We start from the raw sequence: 22,545 nt of genomic DNA, 5'->3' as shown, positions 1-22,545 counted from the left end.
CCAGCCCCTCTGGTGGGGGAAACTGAGGCCTGAGTGGGTGAGTGCGTGGCTGGGGCCTCGCGGCGGGCCACACGCCCCCTTTGTTCAGGGGGGAAGCTTAGACAGGCAGGCAGGGGCCAGACCCTTCCCCGGGCTCAGGTCTGGGTGTGGAGCTTGGTCTCCATCGGAGCCTGGGAGAGCCCCGAGACAGTTTGGAGCAGGAAGGGGCAAGGCCAGATTTCTTATGACAAAGATCCCTTTGGCTGTGTGGAGAGGAGAGGCTGCAGGGAACGGGTGTGAGGTGGGGAAATCACAGTGAAGGTGGGGGATCCCGGGGGGCACGGCAGGGGGCAGGGTCCAGGAGGCAGGTGATGAGGTAGGAGCCCTAGAGAGGGAACAGTGGGAGAGAGATTCCTGAGAGACAACTGGTGCGACTTGGAGACCTGCAGGCCATGTGGGACAACGGATGGGAGGAGGTGAGGCCAACACCGGAGCCTGCCCTCCAGGGATGGGATACAGTGGGGCCATCCTGGTGGTGGTGACCTGGGAAGAGGCAGGTTTGAGGTCAGATGCTGAGCCTGGGGTGCTTGGAGGATGTCAAGGGAACACGCTAAGAGAACAGCAGGGGTAGAGACTGTAGGGCTGGACCCAGAGATTGAAGATTTGGGGACTCCCCAACCCCACCACCTCCACCTGGTCTCTCTGAGCTCCATGGGTTCGTGAACTGCCCCTATCCTCATCCCGTCGAGTTTAGGGAACAGAAACCCGAAGATGTGATAGGTCTGTGCCCTTTCTGGGGAAGAACCATGACCCCTGAAACTTTAAGAACCTGGCCTGTTTTTCTATTTCACCTTCTCCCTGGAACAAGTAACTCAGCTCCCACAGCTGAGCTCACACGTGAACCCCGATGACACGGGCACCTCTGTCTCCAACACCAGCCTGCGTGTCCACCTCCTTCCTTGTGAGCATCTCCAGACAGAGCTGTCTCCCTGCACTCCCCCAGCTCTCACCTCCTATGTTCCCTATTGACATGTTCCCTGTTGACAACTGCGTTGTCAATCTAGTATCTATTGAGCTCCTACTGTGTGTCTGGCACGGTTTGGGGCACTAAAGACCCAATAGTGAACAAAACAGAAACAGATATTCATGTCCTTCCTGCCCTCAGAGTGAAGAGCATTCCCATCAGGGAGAATAGCCAGTGCAAAGGCCCTGAGACAGCATGATGAAGAAGAGGCTGCTCTAGCAGAGCGGAGTGAGCAAGTAGGGGTGGTCCATGCAGGGCCTTTTTGGCCATCCAGGAGTCTAGTTTTTCTCCTAAATGAATCCTAGAGGATTTTCAGCTGGGGAGGAGGCAAGATGTGATTCGGCTGCCGGGTGGAGGGAGAGTTGAGCCACAATGGTGGCCTGGACAGATGGTGGCTGTGCAGGTGGAGAGGAGGGGCAGGTCCACGGCAGGCAGCATCACCAAAAGCTCATCAAAGCCGTGTGGCTGTGGGCCAGGCCTGTGCTGCCCACCCTCTCTCCCGCTGCAGGCCCACGAAGAGCCATGAAGGTGCTGCTCCTCACAGCGCTGGGGGCCCTGTTCTTCGCCTACTATTGGGACGACAACTTCGACCCAGGTGAGCAGCTGGGGGCAGGGGACGGAGAAATCGGGCTGGCCTCTCCTAAGGCTGACCCCCCTGCTCCCTGCCAGCCAGCCTCCAGGGCGCCCGCGTGCTGTTGACGGGGGCCAGTGCGGGTGTGGGTGAGGAGCTGGCGTACCACTATGCTCGCCTGGGCTCACACCTGGTGCTAACTGCCTACACTGAGGCCCTCCTGCAAAAGGTAAGACTGCCTGCGTCCAGTTGAATGGTGTGGGTGCAAGTGAGGGCAAAGAGGGACTGGGTTTGAATCCCTGCAATGATCCAGGCTTCTGTGTGACCTTGGGCAAGTCGCCTAACCTCTGTGAGCCTCAGTTTTCTCATTTGCAAACAGGGAGGCAAAGTACCTTCTCATGAGTCATGGTGTTGTCCTGTTGCAGTAGCAGGGCGTGTGGGGTATTGATAGTGTAGTGCCTGTGCCCATAGCCAAGGTTCTGAAACTCAGTGGGTAGGCACTTACTAGCAACGGCCCGTTGCTGCTTCAAGGGGATGAACCGCTCTTAGGGACAAACCTTCCAAATTTTCAAGAGAAGACAGGACTCTGGAAATTTTGTGTTTGGGCCCCCCAAAGAGGTAAAGCTTTGGGAATGATGTTGAATGGGACCCGAGGCTCAGTGCAGGGCAGGGGCCCGGTAGGTGGAGGGGGGCCAGCTTGGGAGGAGAGGCCCACGGGCAGCTCTGGCCCCCCCCAGGTGGTAGGGAACTGCCGGAAGCTGGGCGCCCCCAAGGTCTTCTACATCGCAGCGGACATGGCCTCCCCCGAGGCGCCCGAGCACGTGGTGCAGTTTGCCCTGGACAAGCTGGGTGAGGGGCGGGGCCTGGAGTCCAGAGTCCGGGACCGTGGCCTTAGGAGCAGGACCGGAATTGGGGTGGGGGTGTGATAGTAAGGGACGTCTGAGGGCGGAGACTTGTGGGGGCCGGGGTGGGGCCCTCATTGCACCAGGGGCGGAACTCTGGACGGGGTTCAATGCGGGGAGTCCTAGAGGCGGAGCTCACCTGGGCAGCTCTCTTGGGGGCGGGGCTCTCAGGGGGCGGGGTTGATCACGCCCAGGGGCAAGGCCTTCAGAGGCATCCTCGGGCTGATCGGCCTTTCTGGGCCAGGCGGGCTGGACTACCTCGTGCTGAACCACGTCGGCGGCGCCCCGGCCGGCATGCGGGCCCGCAGCGCCCAGGCGACACGCGGGCTCTTGCAGGTGCACCGCTCCCTCAGCGTCGGGGCTCAGGGTTCCCTCTGCCCCTTGCCCGGGCTCCGCCCTCCCGGCCCTGGCCACGCCCCTTCCAGCCTAAGGTCTGCCGTCCTTTGCTACGCCTCTCCCGCCTTTGGCCTCGGCCCTCCTTGCCCGAGGCCACGCCCCTTCCTCCTTGGCCACGCCCCTGGGCCGTGCTCAATCCTCGGCCCCGGCCGTCTGGGTTTCTAGGCTCCACCCTCTTCCGGGTCTAGGCCCCGCCCCGGGCTCCGCCTCCGCCCGGTGACTCGCGGCCGCTGCCTGCAGGTGAACTTGCTGAGTTACGTGCAGCTGACTTCGCGGGCGCTGCCGAGCCTGACGGACAGCAAGGGCTCCCTGGTGGTGGTGTCCTCGCTGCTTGGTGCGTGCGCGGCCCAGCTCCGCGGGCGGGGCGGGACGGGGAGGTTCACACGCCGCTCGGGCGAGCCTGGAGCGGGCGGGAAGCCCTCCCGGAGGAGGGCGGCGCGGTGTCTTGTCCTAGCTCAGCTGCCGCCCCCGCTCCCCCAGGCCGCGTGCCCACGTCCTTCTCTACGCCCTACTCCGCGGCCAAGTTCGCGCTTGACGGCTTCTTCGGCTCCCTGCGACGCGAGCTGGACGTGCAGGACGTGGACGTGGCCATCACCATGTGCGTGCTGGGCCTCCGGGACCGCGCCCCCGCCGCCCAGGGCGTCAGGTGAGGCCGGGCGCGGGCTGGGGCCGGGCCGGGGGCTTGGGGGGCCGCCCAGCCCCGGTCCCCACCGCGCCCTCCCGTCCCCAGAGGCGTCACGCGTGCCATGGCGTCCCCGGGACCCAGAGCGGCCCTGGCAGTGATCCGCGGCGGGGCCACGCGCGCCCCCGGAGTCTTCTACCCGTGGCGCTTCCACCTGCTGTGCCTGCTGCGGGGCTGGCTGCCGCGCCCGCGGGCCTGGTTCATCCGCCAGGACCTGAACATCTCGGCCGCCGCTGCCGCCTGAGCCCCCGGGGGCCGAGCCCCTCACCTTCCAGAGGGGGGCGATCCACCCGGGACACAAACACAAACAGAGACACCTCCGAGAGGGTGGCCGCACCCTGAGATAGAACCGTCAGCACAGAAACGCAAAACCAGGAAAAAACGCCAGCACCTGGACAGTCTCGGCTCTGCGTGTGAGCGCGGCCCGTTGTGTTAGGCCCTTGTCAGGGACTCGGAAGTCGTCACCGCCGTCTTCGTGGCCGTCATTGATGACATGATTACTGCTTCCATTTGCAGACGAGGAAACTGAGGTTCAGACAGGTGACGTGACCTGCCCCAGGTCATGCCACCCCTGGAGCCTTCTCCATGTCCCACCTGAGCCCTTGATTTACTCTTCCCACTCATTAAATCAGGGAGCACCCCCCACCCCTGCCGGCCTCCCCCTGCTGGGGTCTCTGGTGCACTTGACACCCCCAAGTGTACACCTGATGGAGGAGGAGGATGACGACGGAAACAGCATGTTCTGGACTGGACCCAGCTTCCCATTTCATAATAAAAATCCTTCTACCCTTGCATATCTGTTGTTCAAATTCCTTGGTCCTTCCAATATTCTGGCAGCGAGCAGGGGGAGGGTGCGTGTGTACTGGGGCCGTAACCTCAGCCCATTTCACAGATGGAGAAGTGGAGGCCGAGAGCGAGAGAGATGGACCTCGGTCAGGAGGTCAGGGGCGGGAGGAGGGCACCGTGGTGGGGCGAAGGCTGTATCTGCGGCATGCAGTACGTGGTTCGTGCCTCATCAACAACATGCATCAGGCCCTAAGCCCTTGACTTCCAAGATCTTGTGGCATCTTCACAGCCGGAGGGTGGCGCTACAATTGTCTCCGTTGTGCAGATGAGAACACTGAAGCTTAGGGGAATTCCTGGGGTCCTGACGCCAGACTGTCCGTGTGTCAGGCAAGGGGTTGGCTATGTCTACACATCACCGATATTTACATCAATTCATTGAAAATTGACACTCCCTCCCACCTGCCCCCCCAAATGGTTAACCAGTCGCATAAAGAAAAAGCAACTACAAAAATAAAAACTGTTGGATGAATACAATTTTGTATTAATAAAGTGCTAGCTACTGTGGGCTGTCCACGACTCTCAGATTAGCAGGTGTTAGAAGGGCTAACCCCAATCAGGCCAGTCCCAAATTGAAACTCTCTTGGAGGTAAGTAGGATTCAAAGAGAAAAACCTGAATCTTTTGTTTGTTTCCACCACCTGATTCAGTTGTTTAGCGTCCCATCCCCGCATTACCGAAAATTAGATCAAATGCCACCAGGGGGCACTAGAACACATTGCATTTCTCAGACCTAGCCCAGAGCTTGACCCTATGCATAATGAAACCAATACCCCCCATTAATGGACGTTTTCTTTTGTGGCAGATACAGTTATATCTCGTTCAAACGAGATAGTATGCTCATTCTATAGATGGGAAAATTGAGGTTCTGGGAAAAATTGAAGTCGCTGGCGCAGGGTCAGCCAGCGAGTGACTGGAGTTGGGATTCCAGCTCTTCACCTACAGGCAGAGGGAGTCAAGCAGCCACAGCCACGCCCACCGGCTCCGACTCCTGGTCTCGGGCTCTCTGAAGCAAATGCGCATGCTCCTGGAGCCTGGTTGCGCATGCTCAGGGGGAACCGCAGAGAATCCTCCGGCCGCCAGGGGGCGCGCGCTCCACTCTCTCCTCTCTGGCCCGCGCGTCCCACGGAAGATACATATCCCAGGATTTCGCGCGGCGTTAGCCCTTCCGGCGCGGCCGCCATCGGAGGTTACAGGTAGGTACGGTCTTCCGCGGCCCGGATCCGCCGCCATCCAGGTCCCTGAGCTGCCGGCCCCGGCTGAGCGAGTTGGAGGATGGCGGGGCACGGCAGGCGAGCCCGAAAGAGCTGGGATGCTGGGTTTCGGGGCTCGGAAACCGAGCCGCGACTCACTTCCTTCCCCTCTCTCCGCCGCTGTCCGCAGTCATGGCTCTGCGCTACCCCATGGCCGTGGGCCTCAACAAGGGCCACAAGGTGACCAAGAACGTGAGCAAACCGAGGCACAGCCGTCGCCGCGGGGTGAGTGGCGGGGCGCCCGTCAGGGCGGCGGGGTCGCGGGGGAGCGCGGTCGGGCCTTCTGGGGTTCCCAGGGGAAGTTCTGGGGCGCTTAAGTGGAAGAAAGGGAGAGAAGCCAGACTTGCCGGACCAGCGCGTGTGAGAGCGGGTTTGGGGTTTCGATGCATAAGGAGGAGTTCGCCAGTAGAACGGGAGCTTGGCCGGGGTTGGAACGGGGAGGGGAACGACGAGGCCTTGAGTCTCGGATTGGGGGATTTCCGACTTGTCGCGGGTCGTGGGCGCCTTCATTCGGGAGGCAGCCCCGCTCCCCTCCGTGCGTCGCCTGTGCCCAGCGTGCGGGGATGCCTGGCGCAGGGCACAGGCTGTGCAGAGGGCAGGAGTGCCCTGCCGGTGTGGAGAACGCTAGGACTTGGGGAAGCGTTTGCGCGTCCCCTGTACAGACAGAACGAAAAGCTCCACCCGTTACTTCTTTTCGCATTCTCAGTTACAAGTAGAGGGGAGGAATGTAGCTGGGGAAACCGAGGTCCAGCGTGACGCTAACGGAGTGCAGGGGCCCTGGGTGGGCTGGCCGCAGAGCACGCGCCCTGACGTGCTTCCCTTGCTCCGCAGCGCCTCACCAAACACACCAAGTTCGTGCGGGACATGATCCGGGAGGTGTGTGGCTTTGCTCCCTATGAGCGCCGTGCCATGGAGTTGCTCAAGGTCTCCAAGGACAAACGGGCCCTCAAGTTCATCAAGAAGAGGGTACGTGGGCTGCGGGCAGTTGGGGACAGGGCGGGACCTGGCGGGGGGGCCGCCAGGTTGACGTGGCTTTCCTTGCCTGGCAGGTGGGGACACACATCCGCGCTAAGAGGAAGCGGGAGGAGCTGAGCAACGTCCTGGCCGCCATGAGGAAAGCAGCAGCCAAGAAGGACTGAGCCCTCCCGCCCTGCACAATAAACGCTGACGGACAGGCTGTGGCTCCGCTCTGCCCTTGGTGTTGGGGGTGGGGCACGGGCTTGAGCAGTACTAGAAACGATCTTTAATCATAATTAAATAGCGCACAGGTGCACACTGATTAAGCCGTAATTGAGGCCCCTTGGCTGAATCCAGGCCGCCTGGCTGAGCCTCTGGTGGCTCAGCTGCCAGGCCCGGGCGCCTATCCCTCGCACTTTTGTCGCCAACAGCAGTCCTGGGGCCACCATCACCGCTCCACGGCCAGGGCCTCAGCCTGCTCCTCAGGGAAGGCGATGTCGAAGATCTCGCGGTAATGCTCCACGAAGTGCACCTCCAGGCCCTCGGTGATGAAGGGGGCCAGGTCGTAGAAGTCTTTCTTGTTCTCCGCTGGCAGGACGATGCACGTCACTCCAGCGCGTTTGGCCTGGAAGGAGGGACCCGGGTGATACCCACTGACCACCAGGACCCACCACCTTCCCCATCACCGGCCTGGCGCCCCTCTGCGTCCAGGTCTGGGTGTGCAGTGGAAATGGCTCCACGAGTTCTGGATTTATCACAGATCCACTGCTTTACATTCAGAGGTTTAGCACCCAGAAAAGCTGGGAGCTGAGAACGCAACACACCTAGCAGGGTCTGTCCCCCCTCTGCCTGCAGCCCTCCGTGGTTCCCACCTCCCTTGGGGTCAAAGCCCAGGTTGTGCACAACCCACACCCTTGCCCTTAATCCTCAAAAGCCACAGGGGTCTTGTCCAAGCACCAGGCAGTCCCACCCACAGCCTGGCGCTGCTGTCCCCAGCCCCTGCACAGCAGGAGGTGAACACAGCCCACTTCCTGAACCGCCCCCTTGGCTGTCAGCTGCTGCCCTGCTGGATAGGCAAGGTCAGGTCTGAGCCCAGGACCGGCAGAGCTCAGCTGGGAAACAGGGACCACGGGGCTCTGCCCTCTCTGCTGCTCAGCGCCCAGGACCAGACCAACTCACAAGCCTCTGCCCCTGCCTTCAAGGAGCCTAGAGCCCTCCTGAGTAGCCTAGATGGAGACTTTCTATGGGAAGGTTCTAGAACATCCTCAAAAGTGCTGTGGAAGAGAAGCCAGGGCAGTCAGCTTAGTAAGGGCTCTAAGTGAGACAGCCTCACTTTCCTCATCTGTAAAATGGGCTGTTTTCCTTCCTTTGCCCATCTGTGACACCTAACAACTGTGATGTGGGTAGCAGCCCTGTGACACACAGGGACAGGACACTCACCGCGATGGTCTTCTCCTTGATGCCACCGACTGGCAGGATCTTGCCCCTGAGGGAGACCTCACCAGTCATGGCCAGGTTCTGCCGGACGGGCCGGTCCATGGCCAGCGACAGCAGGGCCGTGACAATGGTGCAGCCGGCGCTCGGGCCGTCCTTGGGGGTGGCGCCCTGGTGGGAAGAGGCCGGTGAGCAGGTGGCACTGGCCAAGGGGCGGCAAGTGGGTCGTGGGAGGAGCAGTCACCTCAGGCACATGCAGGTGGATGTGGGAGGTCACCAGGTACTCGTTGGCCGGGTCGTGCTGCATCAGGAAGGCCCTGGCAAAGGTGTACGCGATGCGGGCGCTCTCCTTCATCACCTCCCCCAGCTGGCCCGTCACCTCCAGGCTGCCATCCTTGTCACCTTTGGGGTCTCTGTCCCGTGGCCGCCTTGGGGACGTCTCCACAAACAACGTGGAGCCCCCTGCAGGATGGGGTGTGGAGCCCGTGAATGCCGGGGGCTCTGGCCCACCCCACCACTCTGCCCCCCCTGCCCCGCCTGCCTTGCACGCCCCAGACAGCACCCAGCGGCTGCCGGCCACACGGCCTCCCAGGGTGGCCCGCTCACCCATGGCGGTCCAGGCCAGCCCCATGACCACGCCGGGTGGCGTCACGTCATACATGCGCTCCACCGTGAACACGGGCTTCCCCACGAAGTCCTGCAGGTTCTCGGGCGTCACCTCCACGGACTCGGCCTCGCCGCTGACGATCTTGTAGGCCGACTTCCGCAACACCTGAGCGGGCAGGCAGGGGCGAGGTGGGCGCGGTGGGCGGTGGGCGGGCGAGCGGGCGCGGAGGCGGCAGGCGGGGGCGCCTGCAGGGCAGGGGCAGGGCTGCCCTCACCTTCTCCACCTGCTTCTGCAGGTTGCGGACGCCGCTCTCCCGGCAGTACTGCTTGATGAGCAAGGTCAGCACATCCGACGACAGCCTGGCCTTGCTCTCATCCAGGCCGCACAGGGCGCGGGCCTGGGGCACCAGGTAGCGCTGCAGGGGGCCGGCAGACCTCAGGGTCAGGAACTCGCACCTCTCGTGTGGCCCCTCACCCCAGCCTGCCACCACACCCTGGCCAGGCCAGCCCTGCGCCCCTCATGCCCCAAAGGCCACAGGCCCCTGCTAGTGCCGCATCCTCTGCCCAGATCCACTTCCTGCCCCCTGCAAGATGTCATCTTAGATGCTGCTTCCTCCAGGAAGGCCTCCTGGCTCCCCTGGGCTGGCCCCACGTATAGACTGAGGTTCTGAGTAGTAGCCAACTGGTTATGTGGCAGCTGCCCTTGGCAGACAGGATGGGGAACTGGGTTGGAGGTTCTAGGGTGACCCGCCGCCCAGCACAATTCTTGCCAGTCCTACGCTGTGACGGCACAGCCAAGGGCGTCTGAGATACAGGAACAGAGCCACGTGTGTCACGCTGCATTTGCCAACTGATGCCAAGGTCGGGCCTGGAGCCTGGAGGAGTCCCCAGGACCCTCCCCTCTCGCTCCCCAGGAACTGCAAACAAGGCCCCCCCACTGGGAAATCCGGCCGCCAGCAGGGCCGTGAGGGCTGGGACCCGGCACCCACCACAGGCTGCAAAAGGGATGCCAGGAGAGAGACGTGCTCAGCCCCTTTCTAGAAAGAAAACGCTCAGAAACAAGGCTGCCCTCTAGCAAGGGACTCGGCTCTCTGCTCACTGAGGATGTCCCTCTGCCCTGTGTCACTCCAAGCAGCAGCCACAGGTCTGACCCGATTTCGAGCTGGCGGAAGCACGCCCCACTCCCAGCACCGGGAGACAGCAGGGCCTGCCCTGGACTGGGCCAGGGGACACTTCGCTGACGGTCTCAGCAGCTGGAGGCCCCTGCCCTGGGGCAGCCCCAAGGCACAGGGAAACCGGAGCGTGTGTGACCAAGGCAGAAGGTCCTCGTGGGGATCCTCTTGTCTCGGCAGAGCGCAACACCCCAGGGTGGCATTCTCACAGTCCTGGGCCCTGGCACCTGGTTCCGCCGCACCCGCTCCTCCTGGCAGCCCTCCCAGCAGCCCCGCCTGCCTCCCCAGACGGCGGCCCACCTCCGCGATGGCCAGCTTCTCCTGGGCCACGTAGCCTGACACGTTGATCATCTCCATCCGGTCCCTCAGCGGCTCAGGGATGGTCTCGGTGACGTTGGCCGTGCAGATGAACAGCACCTGGGGGCAGCGCCGAGGTGCTGGGACTGGCCGACCCCGCCCCTCCCGGCTCCGGCCCCGGGGATGGGTGTGACCCGCACCTTGGACAAGTCCACGGGCACGTCCAGGTAGTGGTCCAGGAAGTTGGCGTTCTGCTCCGGGTCCAGCAGCTCCAGCAGCGCCGAGGACGGGTCCCCTTGGTAGCCTCGGCCGATCTTGTCCACCTGGGACGGCACATACAGGCAGCATTGGCGCCCGCCCCACACCCCTGGCCAAGCACACCCAGTGGGGGGCCCGCCGGGCTGGGGACGCCCCCAGCCAGGGCAAGGACCACACCCTGGGGCTCAGAGGGGGGCGGTGGGGGAGGCCCTGTCATCAGAGCCAGCTTCACGGAGACTCCGGAGGGACCGAGCTCGGGCCACCCTCCCCACGGGGCAAGCACCTCGTCTATGAGGATGAGGGGGTTCTCCGTCTTCGTCTTCTTCAGGCACTGGATGATCTTGCCGGGCATGGCCCCCACGTAGGTCCGCCTGCAGCAGGGCACAGCGGGCTCAGTGGCTTGCTCAGTGGGCCCCACTGCCCACACACGGGTCCCAGCGGGGCCAAGACTCTGGGCCCTCAGCGCACTGGGCCCTCCGGGGCCCCTCGGAAGAGGCCGCAAGCAAATCCACACAACATGGCTGCGGCGCAGGCCGGATGAATCCTAGCAGCTGCGGGGCACACGGCAGCCCGTGGGCACGCCGGCCACGCCTCAGCTCGCCCTGTGCCTGCGAGCGCCGTGGCAGCGCTGACCCTCAGCCTGGCCTCCCTCGGGTCCATCCCCAGCTGGCACCTCCCACCTGCACGGTGGAACCGGAACCGCCGGGTTCTCCTGCCTGACAAAGCGAGGCCTGGGGCCAGACGCGCCACTGGCAGCACCACAGGCGCCAGCCCAGGGCCTGGCCATGCTGGCACTTGCCCCACCCCAACAGAGGTGCCGGACCCTCAGCAGGGAACAAACCAGAGGAGCAAACAGACTGCAAAGGAGCTAGAGGGGAAGCCACGGGGAAGGAGGACTTCCTATACGTCGAAAAGAGACAAAACGTGGAGGGTGGCCTGCAGTGCCATGGGGTGGGGAGTACATGTGACATGTAAGTGCGTGCACGCGTGTCGGGTAAGAAACGTCCTAGTCTCAGAGAGGCCTCGAGCAAGGGAGGTAACGGGGGAGCCACATGGGGTCTGGCAGAAGAGCATTCACACAGAGGCACAGCCCGTGCAAAGGCCCCGGGGCAACACCGCACCTGGCGTGTTGGAGGCACAGTGAGGAGGGGGAGAGAGGGAGGAGGGGAGGGGAGGTGATGGGGCGGGTCATCCAGGGCCTTATTAGCCACAGGGAGGACTTCGGCTTTGACCCTGAGGGAGGTGGGAGCCACGGAGGGCTGTGGGCAGATATCACTGCTGATATCAACATGATCCCCATGTCACTCTGCGGTCTCCTGTCCTTGGCCTTGTTTTGGAAACCCAGATGGACGTCAGCACACATGGCCACCTGCCCATACTCTCCCCTTTGTCCCTTTCCGGATGACTCACGCCAGCGTCAGACGCCCAGGCCAGTGTGGAAGCCCTGCCAAGATCTCGCCCCCAGCGAGGGGTCCTTGCCCGCAGCTCCCAGCACTCCCGCAGGGCCTGCCTTAGACCACACCCCTGGACCGGGGCAGGACGTAAGCTGGGACTACCAGAGCTGTCTGCTGAGGGCCTGCCCGAGGGACCCTCCCAGGGCTCAATAAATGGAGATTCCTGCCAACGTTGTATAAGAGCCTGGATTCAGCCAGGCCTGAAGTCCACCCAACACCTAGACTTTTCAATTACTCCAGCACAAGCAGAATTTGTTGCTTGCAACCCAAATCACTCCAGCAAATGTTAAGGGTCGCCCCAGAAGGGACTGAAGTCCAATAGCAAGGCTGAGGCCGGCAGGAAGGGACAGCGTGAATGGGATGGGGCCTACCTGTGTCCCTTGATCTCGGCCACGTCAGTCATGCCCCCGACGCTGAAGCGGAAGTACTCGCGGTTCAGGGCACGGGCGATGGAGCGGGCGATGCTGGTCTTGCCAACGCCGGGGGGGCCGTAGAAGCAGAGGATCTTGCCCTGGGTGGAGCCCCGGAGCTGGCTGACGGCGATGAACTCCTGCGGGTGGACGTGGGCTCAGCGGGCACTCGTCGACGGGCCCCTGCTGGCCACCCGTGCCCCAGAGGCGGCGCCATCCGTGTCAACAGGACGACTGGGTGCCGGGAAACCGTGGCAGCCCTCTATCCCCCCCCAGTCAGGCCACTCAGGCTGAGCCCACAGCACGGGTGATCCCAGGCCCAGGGAGGGGGCAGGGGGTCTCACCAGGATGCGCTTCTTGACGTCCTCCATGCCGTAGTGGTCCTCCTCCAGCACCGCCTGCGCCCGCGCCAGGTCCAGGTTCTCGTCGCTGTACTTGCCCCACGGGATGGACGTGAGCCAGTCCAGGTAGTTGCGGGTGACGCTGCCACAGAAAGACGAGAGCTGCTGAGCGGGCTCCCGTGCTGCCCACTGCCCCCAGGGGCCACCCTGGAAGGGACGCCACCCGAGGCTCTCGCGGCTCCTGACCCCAAGTGCCCCGCCCGCCCCTCGCAAAGCTCCAGAGGCGTCGAGGAGAGGGACGGGCTCGAGGCCTGCAACAACGCCATTGGCAGCGCACAGAGGCACAGTCGCCTGTCCAGGGCCGAGCAGGCACCACAGAGGGGGTGAGGCTCGGAAAAGGAGAAAACCTGACCCAGGGCAAGTGGGGAAACTGAGGCCAAGGCCAGGTCCAGGCTGGGAGCCGTGCACTGCGGATGGCAGGCGCCACGGGCCAGGAGCCGGTCAGTGAGGGCGGCTTGCCTGGGCTGGTCTGGGGAAGAGGAGGAGGACGGCCACCGAGAAGGCCAGGTGGCCCCATGTCCAGGCTCTGGGTGACTCGGGGCAAGCTGCCACCAAGCTCACCCTCTGGCATATAAGACGCACTGCAAGAAGCCAGCAGGGCAGGAGCACACAGCGGGGAATGTCACAGCACGGACACGCGAAGTCCCTGCAAAAGGGACTCACGCCTATGAAGTTGCCTTGGGCCTTGCACAAAACTTTCTGGGTGGGGGTGGGTTGCTGGGGGCCTGCTGCAGGCATCTCGGTGAGATGGGGGCTCCGAGGGCTGGTGACAGGGCTCAGGGAGGGGCAGCCCCCAGCAGCTGGAGTGGGCCTGTCCCCCCATGGCAGCCAGAACCTGGGGACAGAACCAGTCTCGCAGACCCGCTCAGCTCCTAGGAGGCAGGGGTGTCTGGTTCCATAGGACACTGCCTCGCCCGAGCAAGCACTGTCACCAGACCCAGGGGAGCCTGACACACCTCTGGGAGGACAGAATGGCCCCCAAAACATCTACATCCTCATCTCAGAACCTGTGCACAGGCCGCCTCACACAGCAAAAGGGGCTCTGCAGGCGTGGCCGAGTTAAAGACCTGAGAGAGAAGTCACCCTGGATCACCCACGTGGCCCAGTGTCAGCACAGGGTCCTCCCACGAGGGGGCAGGAGGGTCGGAGGCAGAGAGACTGGAAGACGCTGCGCTGCTGGCTCTGGATGGGGAGGAAGGGCCCCGAGCCGAGGGACCCTGGGAAAGGCGGGAGACGAGTCCTCCCCTGGAGCCCCCAGGAGGGACCTGCCCTGCCACACCTTGATCTTAGAACCTGTGCCCTCCAGACTGTACGATGGCAGTGTTGTTTTAAGGTACTAGTTCACGGCATGGTCAGAGCAGTGCGGGAAGCTCACATACTGCCCAAGGAAGAGAGGTCGGGGGCAGCTTGGGAGTGGAAGCCACAGCCTTTGGAGAAAGCCGGCACGTCGCAGGGCCCTTGTGGACGGACTCCTGCGTCCCCCAGACATTCTGAGCCCAGGCAGGGCTGGCCCAGCAGCTGAAGAACGAAGCTCAGGCCCCCCTTGAAGAGCTGACCCGTGCAGAAAAATGACCCCAGGCACGGCCAGGGCTGCCGGACAACACAGTCCCCTCCTCCCAGCTCAGAGCAGGTGTCCCTGTGTTCAAATCCCTGCCGCTACCTACCAGCTCAGAAGGCCCGGTCCCTGACTCCACTTCCCCAAGCCTCAGTTTCCCTGTCTGTAAAGCAGGGACGCTAACGGCCCAGCCCACCGGCGCCGCCACGGTCGCCGCGAGGACGCCCCGGCGCGGCTCACTTGAACTCCGAGGAGTGGTTGTCCAGCAGGCCCAGCTTGCTCAGCTCCTCGTCCACCACGTCCATCACGTGCTTGGGCACCACCAGCTCCTTGAGCCGCTCACGGAACTTCTCCTCGATGGCATCCTTGTCCTCCTTCTCCAGGCCCAGCTCCTTCTTGATGATCTTCAGCTGCTCCTGCAGCAGGTACCTGCGGTGCGTCTGCTTGATCTTCTCCTCCACCTGCGGGCCGGGTGCTGCCACTCAGACCCCGGCCACGGCCACAGCCCCGCAGCTTCCCCGGGACGCCTTGCCCAGCCTGGGACTAGCTTTAAGCTCCCGCATTTAACAGGGAGAGGTCCACAGCCCGGAACAACAGAGCAGCAATGGCACGTGGCCCTCAACATCGAGCCAAGACTTCTCAGCCTGCTGCAGCCGGCTCGGCCAGTGCCACCCGGCTGTGCTCCAGAGCCCAAGAGACACCGCGGGGCCCCCTCCCGGGCTCACCTCACGCCCCAGGCGCTGCTGCAGCTTGCTCAGCTCGAACTCCTTCTTCAGCAGGGACAGGGCCTTATACAGCCGCTTTGGGATCTGCCAAGAGACGACGGGGAGACGGTCAGAAACCGGCTGCTACCCATGGGGGCCTAGAATGTGGGGGAAACGGCACCTCAAGAGCTGCTGCTGGGACCACGGGGCCACCTCACCACGGCACAGAGGCCCGGCCCTGCCTGGCAAGGCCAGGTCTGCAAGCCGTGTGGAAGGACAGGGCACGCGAGGGGAGGGGACAGGCGGGCACTCACATTGGTCTCCTCCAGGACATCCTGCAGCTCGTGGGACTCAGCCCCGGTCAGCGCAGCGCCCATGTCGCTCAGGTAGATGGGGTTGTCCACCACCCGCTGGCCAGCCTGCATCATCTGCAGCACGGACTCCCTGGGGGACGGAGGGACACTGCCGGGGCAGCCAGGACCTCCCTCCCTGCTGGGCTGTGGCCCCGACTCGGCCTCTGTGTCGTTTTCCTCAGTACCTCTGGGCAAGGCCTTGGGGACACTCAGAGGGGGGCCAGCTCTGCTGCCCAGGCCCCACCAAGTTCAGGGCCGACAGAGTCTGCCTGTCCCAGTCTAGAGACTCATGCCCCAGCCCTAGGGGCCCCCTCAGGCAGCCACACGGTGCCCTCACCCCTCACTGGATCGGCTCCCCCTCTGCCAGCTGATGACAACGGCCTAGGCAGGAAGGGTCCCCAGATCCCTGGCCCCGGCAAGGTCTCCTGCCAGGACGACACTCTGAGAAAGCCCCCAGCTTCCAAAAGAGCCACACTCAGGCCCCAGCTGGGCCAGCTGTGCTCACGGGAGACCCACCTGTAGAGAGGGTTCAAGGCAATGATGTCCCGGATGGTCTTCACGATCTCGGCGGTCAGGGCCTGGTGAGTGAGGAGGCCACGTGGGTCACTGGGGCCCAGCAGGGGGCTGCAGCCCAGGGCACCCCTCCCACCTGTGCTCCACCAACCCCCCAGCCAAGCATGGGAGACCGAGGAATGGAGCCCAAAGCCACCATCCCTGGGACACGGGGCCGAGAGAGCAAAACTGACACCATGAGCCTTGTCCTTAGAACAAGCCATCTTGGAGGGGGAAAGGTGGCAGTGGCAGGGTCTTTATTCCTCTATTCTAAGCACTGTCCTTACAACCAACACATCCCCTTCTCAGCCTTGGCCAGAAGGGCCCAGGCTGTGAGGTTCCTTGTCCAGGTGCGCCTGTGTGTCACCAGGGCTCCCAGCCTGCAGGTCACCTCCTGGAACCTGGTGCCACGCTCTCTATAGAGACAGAGGGGCCCCTTTAGCCATGGGCACCGTGGGCATGACAAGGTCTCATTCTGTCATCCAAGCTGGGGTGTAGTGGCCTCATCTTAGCTCACTGCAGCCTCCAACTCCTGGGCTCAAGCGATCCTCCTGCCTTGGCCTCCCAAGTAGCTGGGACTACATGTGCCACCACCACGCCCGACTAATTTATTTTCCTTTGATTTTCTATGTTGCTCAGGCTGGTCTCAAACTCCTGGCCTCAAGTGATCCTCCCGCCTTGGCCTCTCAAAGTGCTGGGATTACCGGCAAGAGCCACCGCACCCGGTGCCATTTAAATTTAAACAAGTTAAAATTAAACAGAATTTTGTATTCCATTCCTCATTCGCACCAGGTGTACTTCAAGTGCTGAACAGCCACTGGGGCTAACAGTCCAGAATCACAGGACGTTTCCACTACGGTGCTGACCTCAGGAACAGAAGTGTCCACCCAGGCCAGTGGCAAGTACAGCAGGGCCCCTAGAGGCACCCATGACAGACATCACCAATTGATCACAGCACTCCTTCGCACCAAGCTCAGCAGCAGCCCCGGAATCCTTCCCAACATGGTACCGCCGCCAACTGCGACCAGTAAAGGGTCAGACCAGCACTGCTGGTCCCCTGGCTTGTGTTCTGCTTGGGGGAGGCTGACACCGCCAGGCACACAAGTAAGGAGCTGCAGACACATTCCAGGCCTTTCCAACTCTGCTAATGGTCCCTACACACGAAGGGCAGGTCATCCCCACGGGCAGCCTCCCCACCTTGAAAATGGGCTCCTTGCGCAGCAAGGCTGGCAGGACAGCCTAGGTCTGGGGACCGGGGTGGCCAAAAGACTGTCGTCGTTTCCTGTCCTGTACGCATGCATCCTTGCTTTCCCTGCCCCGCCTCCCGCCTTGGTGGGATGGAGCCGGGACAGAAGGCGCCTGGTAGCTGCTAGAAGGTTCTGCACAGCGGGGCCGGTGCTGGACCTGAGTTCAAATCCTGCCTCCTTCACCAGCAGCTACAGGCCCCAGTGAATTTCCTTGACCCTCTGATCCCAATGCCTTCTAAGGACTCCGGGGAGCAAAAGTGTGCTATTTGTTCCAGATACGCCAGGCCCCCCCCCCCCCCCGAGTGCCTGGCTCAAGGTGGCAGCTGACTTCTTGGAGAGGTGCTGGGGCCCACTCAAGGGAGCCTCTGGGGAGCTGGCCCTGGGAGCCCCATGTGACAAGCACATGGACTTACTTTCACTTCTTCCGTGACCTGGAAGTCTTCGTGGACAACGTTCTCGACTTCCACCATGAGCACCTCGCCAGGGGAGTCGGAGGCAGGCTCTGCCGCCACCTCCAGCTGGCGCCTGGCGCTCAGGTCCTCCTCTGCCTCCTTCTTGCCACGCTTCGGCTTCCTCCGGGGCTTCTGTTTACTCTCGACCTCCTCCTCCTCCTCCGGCTCCACCTCCAGCTGTCTGCTGATGTGAATCCTGAAGGCAGGGGTGATGCCGGCGTGAGGCTCCTGCCTCAGCCTCCCAAGAAGCTGGGACTACAGGTGCACACCACTGCACCCAGCTAATTTTTAAATTTTCTATAGAGATGGGGTCTTGCTGTGTTGCCCAGGCTGGTCCTGGGCTCAAGCGATCCTCCCACCCTAGCCTCCCAAAGTGCTGGGATTACCAGTGTGAGCCACCATGCCTGGCCCCACGCACCTTCTATGTCCCATGACAATCATGCGCAACTTGTCTCCGAGGTCCTGCATCTCATGGATCTGGGCGAACGTCCCTGTGTGGTAGATCTCATCCAGGCTTTCCACGATGTCAGACTCGTTGCTGAGGGAAAGGATACAAGGGGACAGTTGGCACACAGGCTCCAGGGCTCGGTGGGATGTCTCAGGCTGAGGGGGAGGAGGAAGAGAGAGGAAACACCCCCACCAGCCACTACTGAGAACCGAGAGCAGCCCCCTCGGCTCCCATGGGAGCTCCGGGGAGCATCTGCCGAATCACGGTTGCCATCAGTGGTGTTAGCCACTAGGGTGGGGCCCACATGGGATTCTTATTCTCTTCTAATTTGGAGACTTAGAACACACGCATGGAACTGACTGCTCGTGGAGTCAAGGTGGATGTACCTGGAGCCACCGTACCTGCCTGGCTAGCTCTGCTTTCGAGTGTCCTCATGGGTTCATTTTATCCCTACAGGTCCTCACGTTAATGTCCCTCCACCTTGACAATGTAGGTTAGTGCCATGAGCTACAGACTGAGTCCTCGGCGGAGGTTAAGAAGGTGGTCGGCCAGGTTCTCGGCCTTTCCCCTGGAGGTTTTCTTAGGTTTTAGGTCAAACCACTCTATGGAGTGAGAGCTATACTCCAGGGTGACTTCAACGAAGGAATGAAGGAAAAATGACACTTACTTGTCATCTCTCTTTAGAAAGACGCCGACATACGGCTGGGCAAGACGAACTTTCCTTCTTAGCAGCTCAGCCAACTTCTTATTTTTAACCTAGCGTGACAATGACCCCAGAGTGAAACGCAGGGTAGGGTTTTTTCAGCTGACATTTTTGACAGCAGCTCTGATGCTTCCTAGATTCTTCTCTGGGGACATGCTAATCTGATCTGGGACACTAATCAACATGGTCCAGGAACTCCTAAACCAAAAAAAAAACCCCACCAGATGGGGACAGGAGTGGCGAATGGAGTGAGTCTGTATTGACTGGCCACATTCCTTAGCATGCCCCCTGCCTTCCTAAGGAAAATTCAAAGTAGACAAACAGCCAGAACAAAGGAATTATTTAACATCTACTTTCAAAAGTGATATCAGTGCAAAATGCTGGTTTGAAAACTGGAACCATCTGCTTTTATTAATGTGAGAAAGACAACACCAAAAACCCAAACCCCCAGGATCACAGCACATTCTTGACATCATTCCAATGGCAGGTTCAGGGCAACGATATCTTCTAGGAAACCTGGGACACAGCGAGGAGCATGGATGCCCTCGGGCTCACCTGATTTCTTTCAAACCTGCGTCAACTCCCAGGCCAGACCTTGTTTAAACTTAAATAATGGTCTTCAAACTTTGGCAGGCACCAGACTTAGCTGCACTTGTTAAAACTCAATGCTGGGCCCCACCCCTGGAGTTTCCAGTTCAGGAGGTCTGGGGTGGGCCCAAGAATCTGCATTTCAAACAAGCTCCCAGGTGATGCTACTATACTAGTCCAGGACCACAGATTAAGAGCCAGTGTTTTAACTCACTCCCTAATGGGGGCTCTTAACTTGTGGTCCAGGAATTCCAGACACTATAGATGTATTTTTTCTGGGAAGAAAGTCAGTAACATCCAAGAGAGGGGTATCTGAGCTGCCAAAAATTAAGAGCCACTGTTCTATACTCAGAGGCCACTGTCAGTGTCAATCACAAAGTCAAGAGTAAACAGAGCTTTGCTAACAGTTTTAGAAACATTTATTGGGTCCGAAAGAAGTTGCCCTCAATTTCTCCGCCACCAACAGAAGACTGCTGTATCTTTAGAACCTGCCATGGCAGGATCCCTTTTGGCTATTTACAAAGTATCACCAAGAAAAATACGGGGAGTACTGCCAGTCTCCCAAATGCTATCCACAGCGACTCATTTAACCCTCCCGGCTAGCTCCAGGTGGACCGAGAGAAGTCTCTTGGAAGAGTCATCTCTCTGCTCTGGTGCTGGCAGCAAAGGATATCTGTCACTTGCAAGGCTAAGGGGACTACACCTGGTGAAGAGTTCCGGCCCCAGAAGCCTGGGAGAGGAAAGAGGATGCCAGGCGCAGGGTCAAAGATAAGGAAAAAAGCCTCCAGGGCAGGGGTCTAAAAAGTCAGAAGTGCACTACGCAGGAAACAGCAGCCGCAGTTATAACTGAGGCACACTAACCCCCAGGCATGGTTCTAAACCCTTTACACGTGCGACCTTATTTCACTCTCAGAACAGCTCTAAGAAATAAGACACTATTATTATGTCCATTTCACAGGTAAGAAAACAAAGGCCCAGAAGAATAACTTGCTGAAGGTTATGAACCTAAGGGTGGCGGAGCCAGGACAGGACGCCACAGGGCCTGGCTCTGGGGCCTGCGCTAGTAACCACCACTCAGTGGCAAGGAAAGGCCTTGAAGGGTAGCTCAGACACACGTAATCAGCACTGTGGGAGAAGCTCCCTCTGTCCCCTCCCCGCTGGCTGGCTGCTGCCGTTCTATACTGTCCTTGCCCCTTCCGAGGGATACTCAAGAATTAATCAGCAGAGTCTGCAGTGTGAGGGGACAGGCTGGAGGGTGAATGCAGAGGCGGACTCACCGTATGACCTTGCTCAGACAGTTCAGAGATAACCTTTCTCTTCCATGGACTCCACTTTCCACGTCAGTATTTTCCTTTTCTTTCTTTTTTTTTAACCTCATTGTCCTAGATTCTGAACCACGTTTTTTCTTTTTAAAAAGAGAGGAAGGGGTTGGGGAGAAGGCATTTGGGTCCTTCCTATTGGAATAGCTCAAGTTCCTGGCATTCACTGCTTTCTCTCTGTTACATCACCCTGCTCGCTCTGCCCCCACCCCCTAAGGCTCTTAGTCTAAAAGGTCATTTCTTCCACCAGAACATAAGCTCCTTAGGCCACAGACTGTCTGACTTGTTCACTCAGTACCTGCTCCATGGTCAAGAACACTCTGTGAATAAATAATGTCCTCCTCCCACCTTCCTCCTAAGCCTCCTGAACCATCCCTGCTCTATTCTCCTGGCAGTTAATTCCTGCCTTCCAACACAATTGTTACCAATCTTGTTTATTGCCTCGCTCATCCTGCTAAAACTGTAAGCTCCGAAGGCAAAAATATACACACACACACACACACACACACTTTTTTAAGTGACAGGATCTTGCCATGTTGTCCAGGCTGGAATTGAACTCTTGGCTCCCGCATCCAGGTTCAATAGCAAACATTTTTGTCTGTTTTGTTCATTGCCATATCCCCAGCACCCAGAACAGCTATCTGGCACACAGTAAGCAGTCAAGAATCCTGAACCCAACGGGGCTCTTAACCAGACAGCAGAACGCCTGAGGTAGCGGCTGTTACAAAACATTTAACAAGTAAGCACAAAAGTAACTAAACAGTCGCAACATTGCTCTGGTCTCTCCTGGTCCCGGATTTCTATGACCGGGACTCAAGTGGACAGTCCCAAGCTCATCCGGTTTAACTCCTCTCATCTAACAGACCCTAAAAGTTCTGAAAGGGGGAGGAATTTGGCTCAAGGTCCCCAAGCTAGTGGTGAGCAAAGATCCACGAAACTTTGAGAAATTTCGAGTCTAGGCAAAGTTGCGAGGCACGAGGGCGCGAAGAGATCCCACGGTCCAACCCACTGCTTGCAGGGGTGAGAAAACTGAGGCCGAGGCGGGGACTCTCATTACCTCGATAATCTTGATAAAGCGCGGGAACACCGGGTTGCGCGTGATGGCGATGAGAGGCAGGTGCGGGAACACTTCGGGGATCGTCATGGGCGTGAGAGCCGTTATGACTGGGCCTTCCCCGCCGCCCGCACTGCCCCCCGCGCTCCCGGCCCCTTCCTCCGAGCCACCCTCGGAGGCGTCCTCGCCCCCCGAAAACGCGCCGCCTCCGCGGCTGTTCGCCTCCCAAAACCCCCGCCACTGGCCCGCGGTCGCCGGGCCCCGGCCCCACAGCGCCCAAGGAGGAGACGCGTCGCAGGCCCGCCGGGCTCTGGGCAACCACGCTCCGGCTGCAGCCGGGACCCGCCCCCCTGCGGCGGCCAGCATCGGCCGCCGCAGCGCCCAAGACCGCGCCGCTCCCCACAGCCGCACGTAGCCTGTGCCCGCCGCCATAGCCCTGCCATACTAGCGGCGCACACAACTTGCGTCACTTCCGTCCGCCGGGCTGGAGCGCGATGACGTCTGGCACGTGCCGCTCCAGGGGGCGGGGCCTTCGCGGAGCCGAGGGAACAGAGTTCGAGATCTCTTATCATTTCCGCCACTTGCGGCCTCCCAGTTACCGCGCTCAAGTCCCCTTCCGGTCACGTGGGAGGTCCCGGGCACGCACCAGCTTTCCTAGAAAGAACTGGTGTTGCTACAAGCGCAGGCTTTGGGGACTTGGAGGCAGGCTTGTGCATTCACTGGCCGCGCGGGTGACACACGCATACTCAGGCTCTGAGGCTCGTAGTGGTTGGTGGGTTTGGGCTTCCCGGGAGACACTGTGCGCATGCTCAAACTGTAGCCTGCACAAGGGTGGCTTTGTGCGCATGCCCGTGGATCTGGGCTTTGCCGGTACCCGTCTGCACATGTTCAGAGTCCATGAATCGTGAGCGGGGCTGCCGTATGCGCATGCC

The 22,545-nt window shown here is 60.8% G+C and overlaps 3 protein-coding genes across 7 annotated transcripts; 2 read left to right on the top strand and 1 right to left on the bottom strand.

The window, feature by feature from the left end:
- The first annotated feature begins 1,507 nt into the window (after positions 1-1,507).
- HSD11B1L (hydroxysteroid 11-beta dehydrogenase 1 like) lies at positions 1,508-3,882 on the top strand. 3 transcript variants are annotated; one of them, XM_069497111.1, is made up of 7 exons: positions 1,508-1,598; positions 1,673-1,803; positions 2,312-2,423; positions 2,721-2,812; positions 3,113-3,206; positions 3,353-3,518; positions 3,603-3,882. In XM_069497111.1, exons 1-7 carry the CDS (start codon positions 1,526-1,528, stop codon positions 3,796-3,798), a joined length of 864 nt encoding a protein of 287 aa, XP_069353212.1. In that variant the 5' UTR covers positions 1,508-1,525; the 3' UTR covers positions 3,799-3,882. The 3 variants fall into 3 exon arrangements, with proteins under 3 accessions (XP_069353212.1, XP_069353201.1, XP_069353193.1); XM_069497100.1 differs by lacking the exons at positions 1,673-1,803; positions 2,312-2,423 and having other exon boundaries at positions 1,526-1,598; XM_069497092.1 differs by lacking the exons at positions 1,508-1,598; positions 1,673-1,803 and having other exon boundaries at positions 2,369-2,423; positions 3,038-3,206.
- Positions 3,883-5,540: 1,658 nt separating this feature from the next.
- On the top strand, positions 5,541-6,928 carry RPL36 (ribosomal protein L36). The gene is made up of 4 exons (XM_069479890.1): positions 5,541-5,592; positions 5,780-5,874; positions 6,481-6,615; positions 6,699-6,928. Exons 2-4 carry the CDS (start codon positions 5,782-5,784, stop codon positions 6,786-6,788), a joined length of 318 nt encoding a protein of 105 aa, XP_069335991.1. The 5' UTR covers positions 5,541-5,592; positions 5,780-5,781; the 3' UTR covers positions 6,789-6,928.
- Positions 6,929-6,998: 70 nt separating this feature from the next.
- On the bottom strand, positions 6,999-22,190 carry LONP1 (lon peptidase 1, mitochondrial). Of its 3 annotated transcripts, none has more exons than XM_069479865.1 (19): positions 21,855-22,189; positions 21,617-21,746; positions 18,617-18,705; positions 17,920-18,039; positions 17,463-17,697; positions 15,767-15,828; positions 15,212-15,341; positions 14,919-15,002; positions 14,434-14,654; positions 12,582-12,720; positions 12,199-12,377; positions 10,657-10,744; positions 10,316-10,438; positions 10,119-10,235; positions 8,922-9,062; positions 8,647-8,812; positions 8,285-8,502; positions 8,047-8,211; positions 6,999-7,231 (listed from the first exon to the last, which is right to left on the bottom strand). In XM_069479865.1, exons 1-19 carry the CDS (start codon positions 22,043-22,045, stop codon positions 7,055-7,057), a joined length of 2,775 nt encoding a protein of 924 aa, XP_069335966.1. In that variant the 5' UTR covers positions 22,046-22,189; the 3' UTR covers positions 6,999-7,054. The 3 variants fall into 3 exon arrangements, with proteins under 3 accessions (XP_069335966.1, XP_069335975.1, XP_069335956.1); XM_069479874.1 differs by having other exon boundaries at positions 21,617-21,731; positions 21,924-22,188; XM_069479855.1 differs by having other exon boundaries at positions 21,617-22,190.
- Positions 22,191-22,545: the final 355 nt, after the last annotated feature.

This window comes from Eulemur rufifrons, chromosome 2, assembly GCF_041146395.1.
Source record: "Eulemur rufifrons isolate Redbay chromosome 2, OSU_ERuf_1, whole genome shotgun sequence".
Lineage (NCBI taxonomy): Eukaryota > Metazoa > Chordata > Mammalia > Primates > Lemuridae > Eulemur > Eulemur rufifrons.
The sequence above is the reverse complement of the archived record's forward strand: the minus strand, read 5'-3'. Positions and strand labels throughout refer to the sequence as shown.

Bases quoted from the DNA above. Each gene is read 5' to 3' on its own strand.
- HSD11B1L (XM_069497111.1), top strand. From the start codon at position 1,526: ATGAAGGTGCTGCTCCTCACAGCGCTGGGGGCCCTGTTCTTCGCCTAC. The intron at 1,599-1,672 runs GTGAGCAGCTGG...GCTCCCTGCCAG, and splicing joins GGACGACAACTTCGACCCAG to CCAGCCTCCAGGGCGCCCGC. The intron at 3,207-3,352 runs GTGCGTGCGCGG...CCGCTCCCCCAG, and splicing joins GGTGGTGTCCTCGCTGCTTG to GCCGCGTGCCCACGTCCTTC.
- RPL36 (XM_069479890.1), top strand. From the start codon at position 5,782: ATGGCTCTGCGCTACCCCATGGCCGTGGGCCTCAACAAGGGCCACAAG. The intron at 5,875-6,480 runs GTGAGTGGCGGG...CTTGCTCCGCAG, and splicing joins GGCACAGCCGTCGCCGCGGG to CGCCTCACCAAACACACCAA. The intron at 6,616-6,698 runs GTACGTGGGCTG...CTTGCCTGGCAG, and splicing joins TCAAGTTCATCAAGAAGAGG to GTGGGGACACACATCCGCGC.
- LONP1 (XM_069479855.1), bottom strand. From the start codon at position 22,045: ATGGCGGCGGGCACAGGCTACGTGCGGCTGTGGGGAGCGGCGCGGTCT. The intron at 10,439-10,656 runs GTGCTTGCCCCG...GTGCCGTCCCAG, and splicing joins CCCTCATCCTCATAGACGAG to GTGGACAAGATCGGCCGAGG. The intron at 10,236-10,315 runs GTGCGGGTCACA...CGCTGCCCCCAG, and splicing joins TGCCCGTGGACTTGTCCAAG to GTGCTGTTCATCTGCACGGC.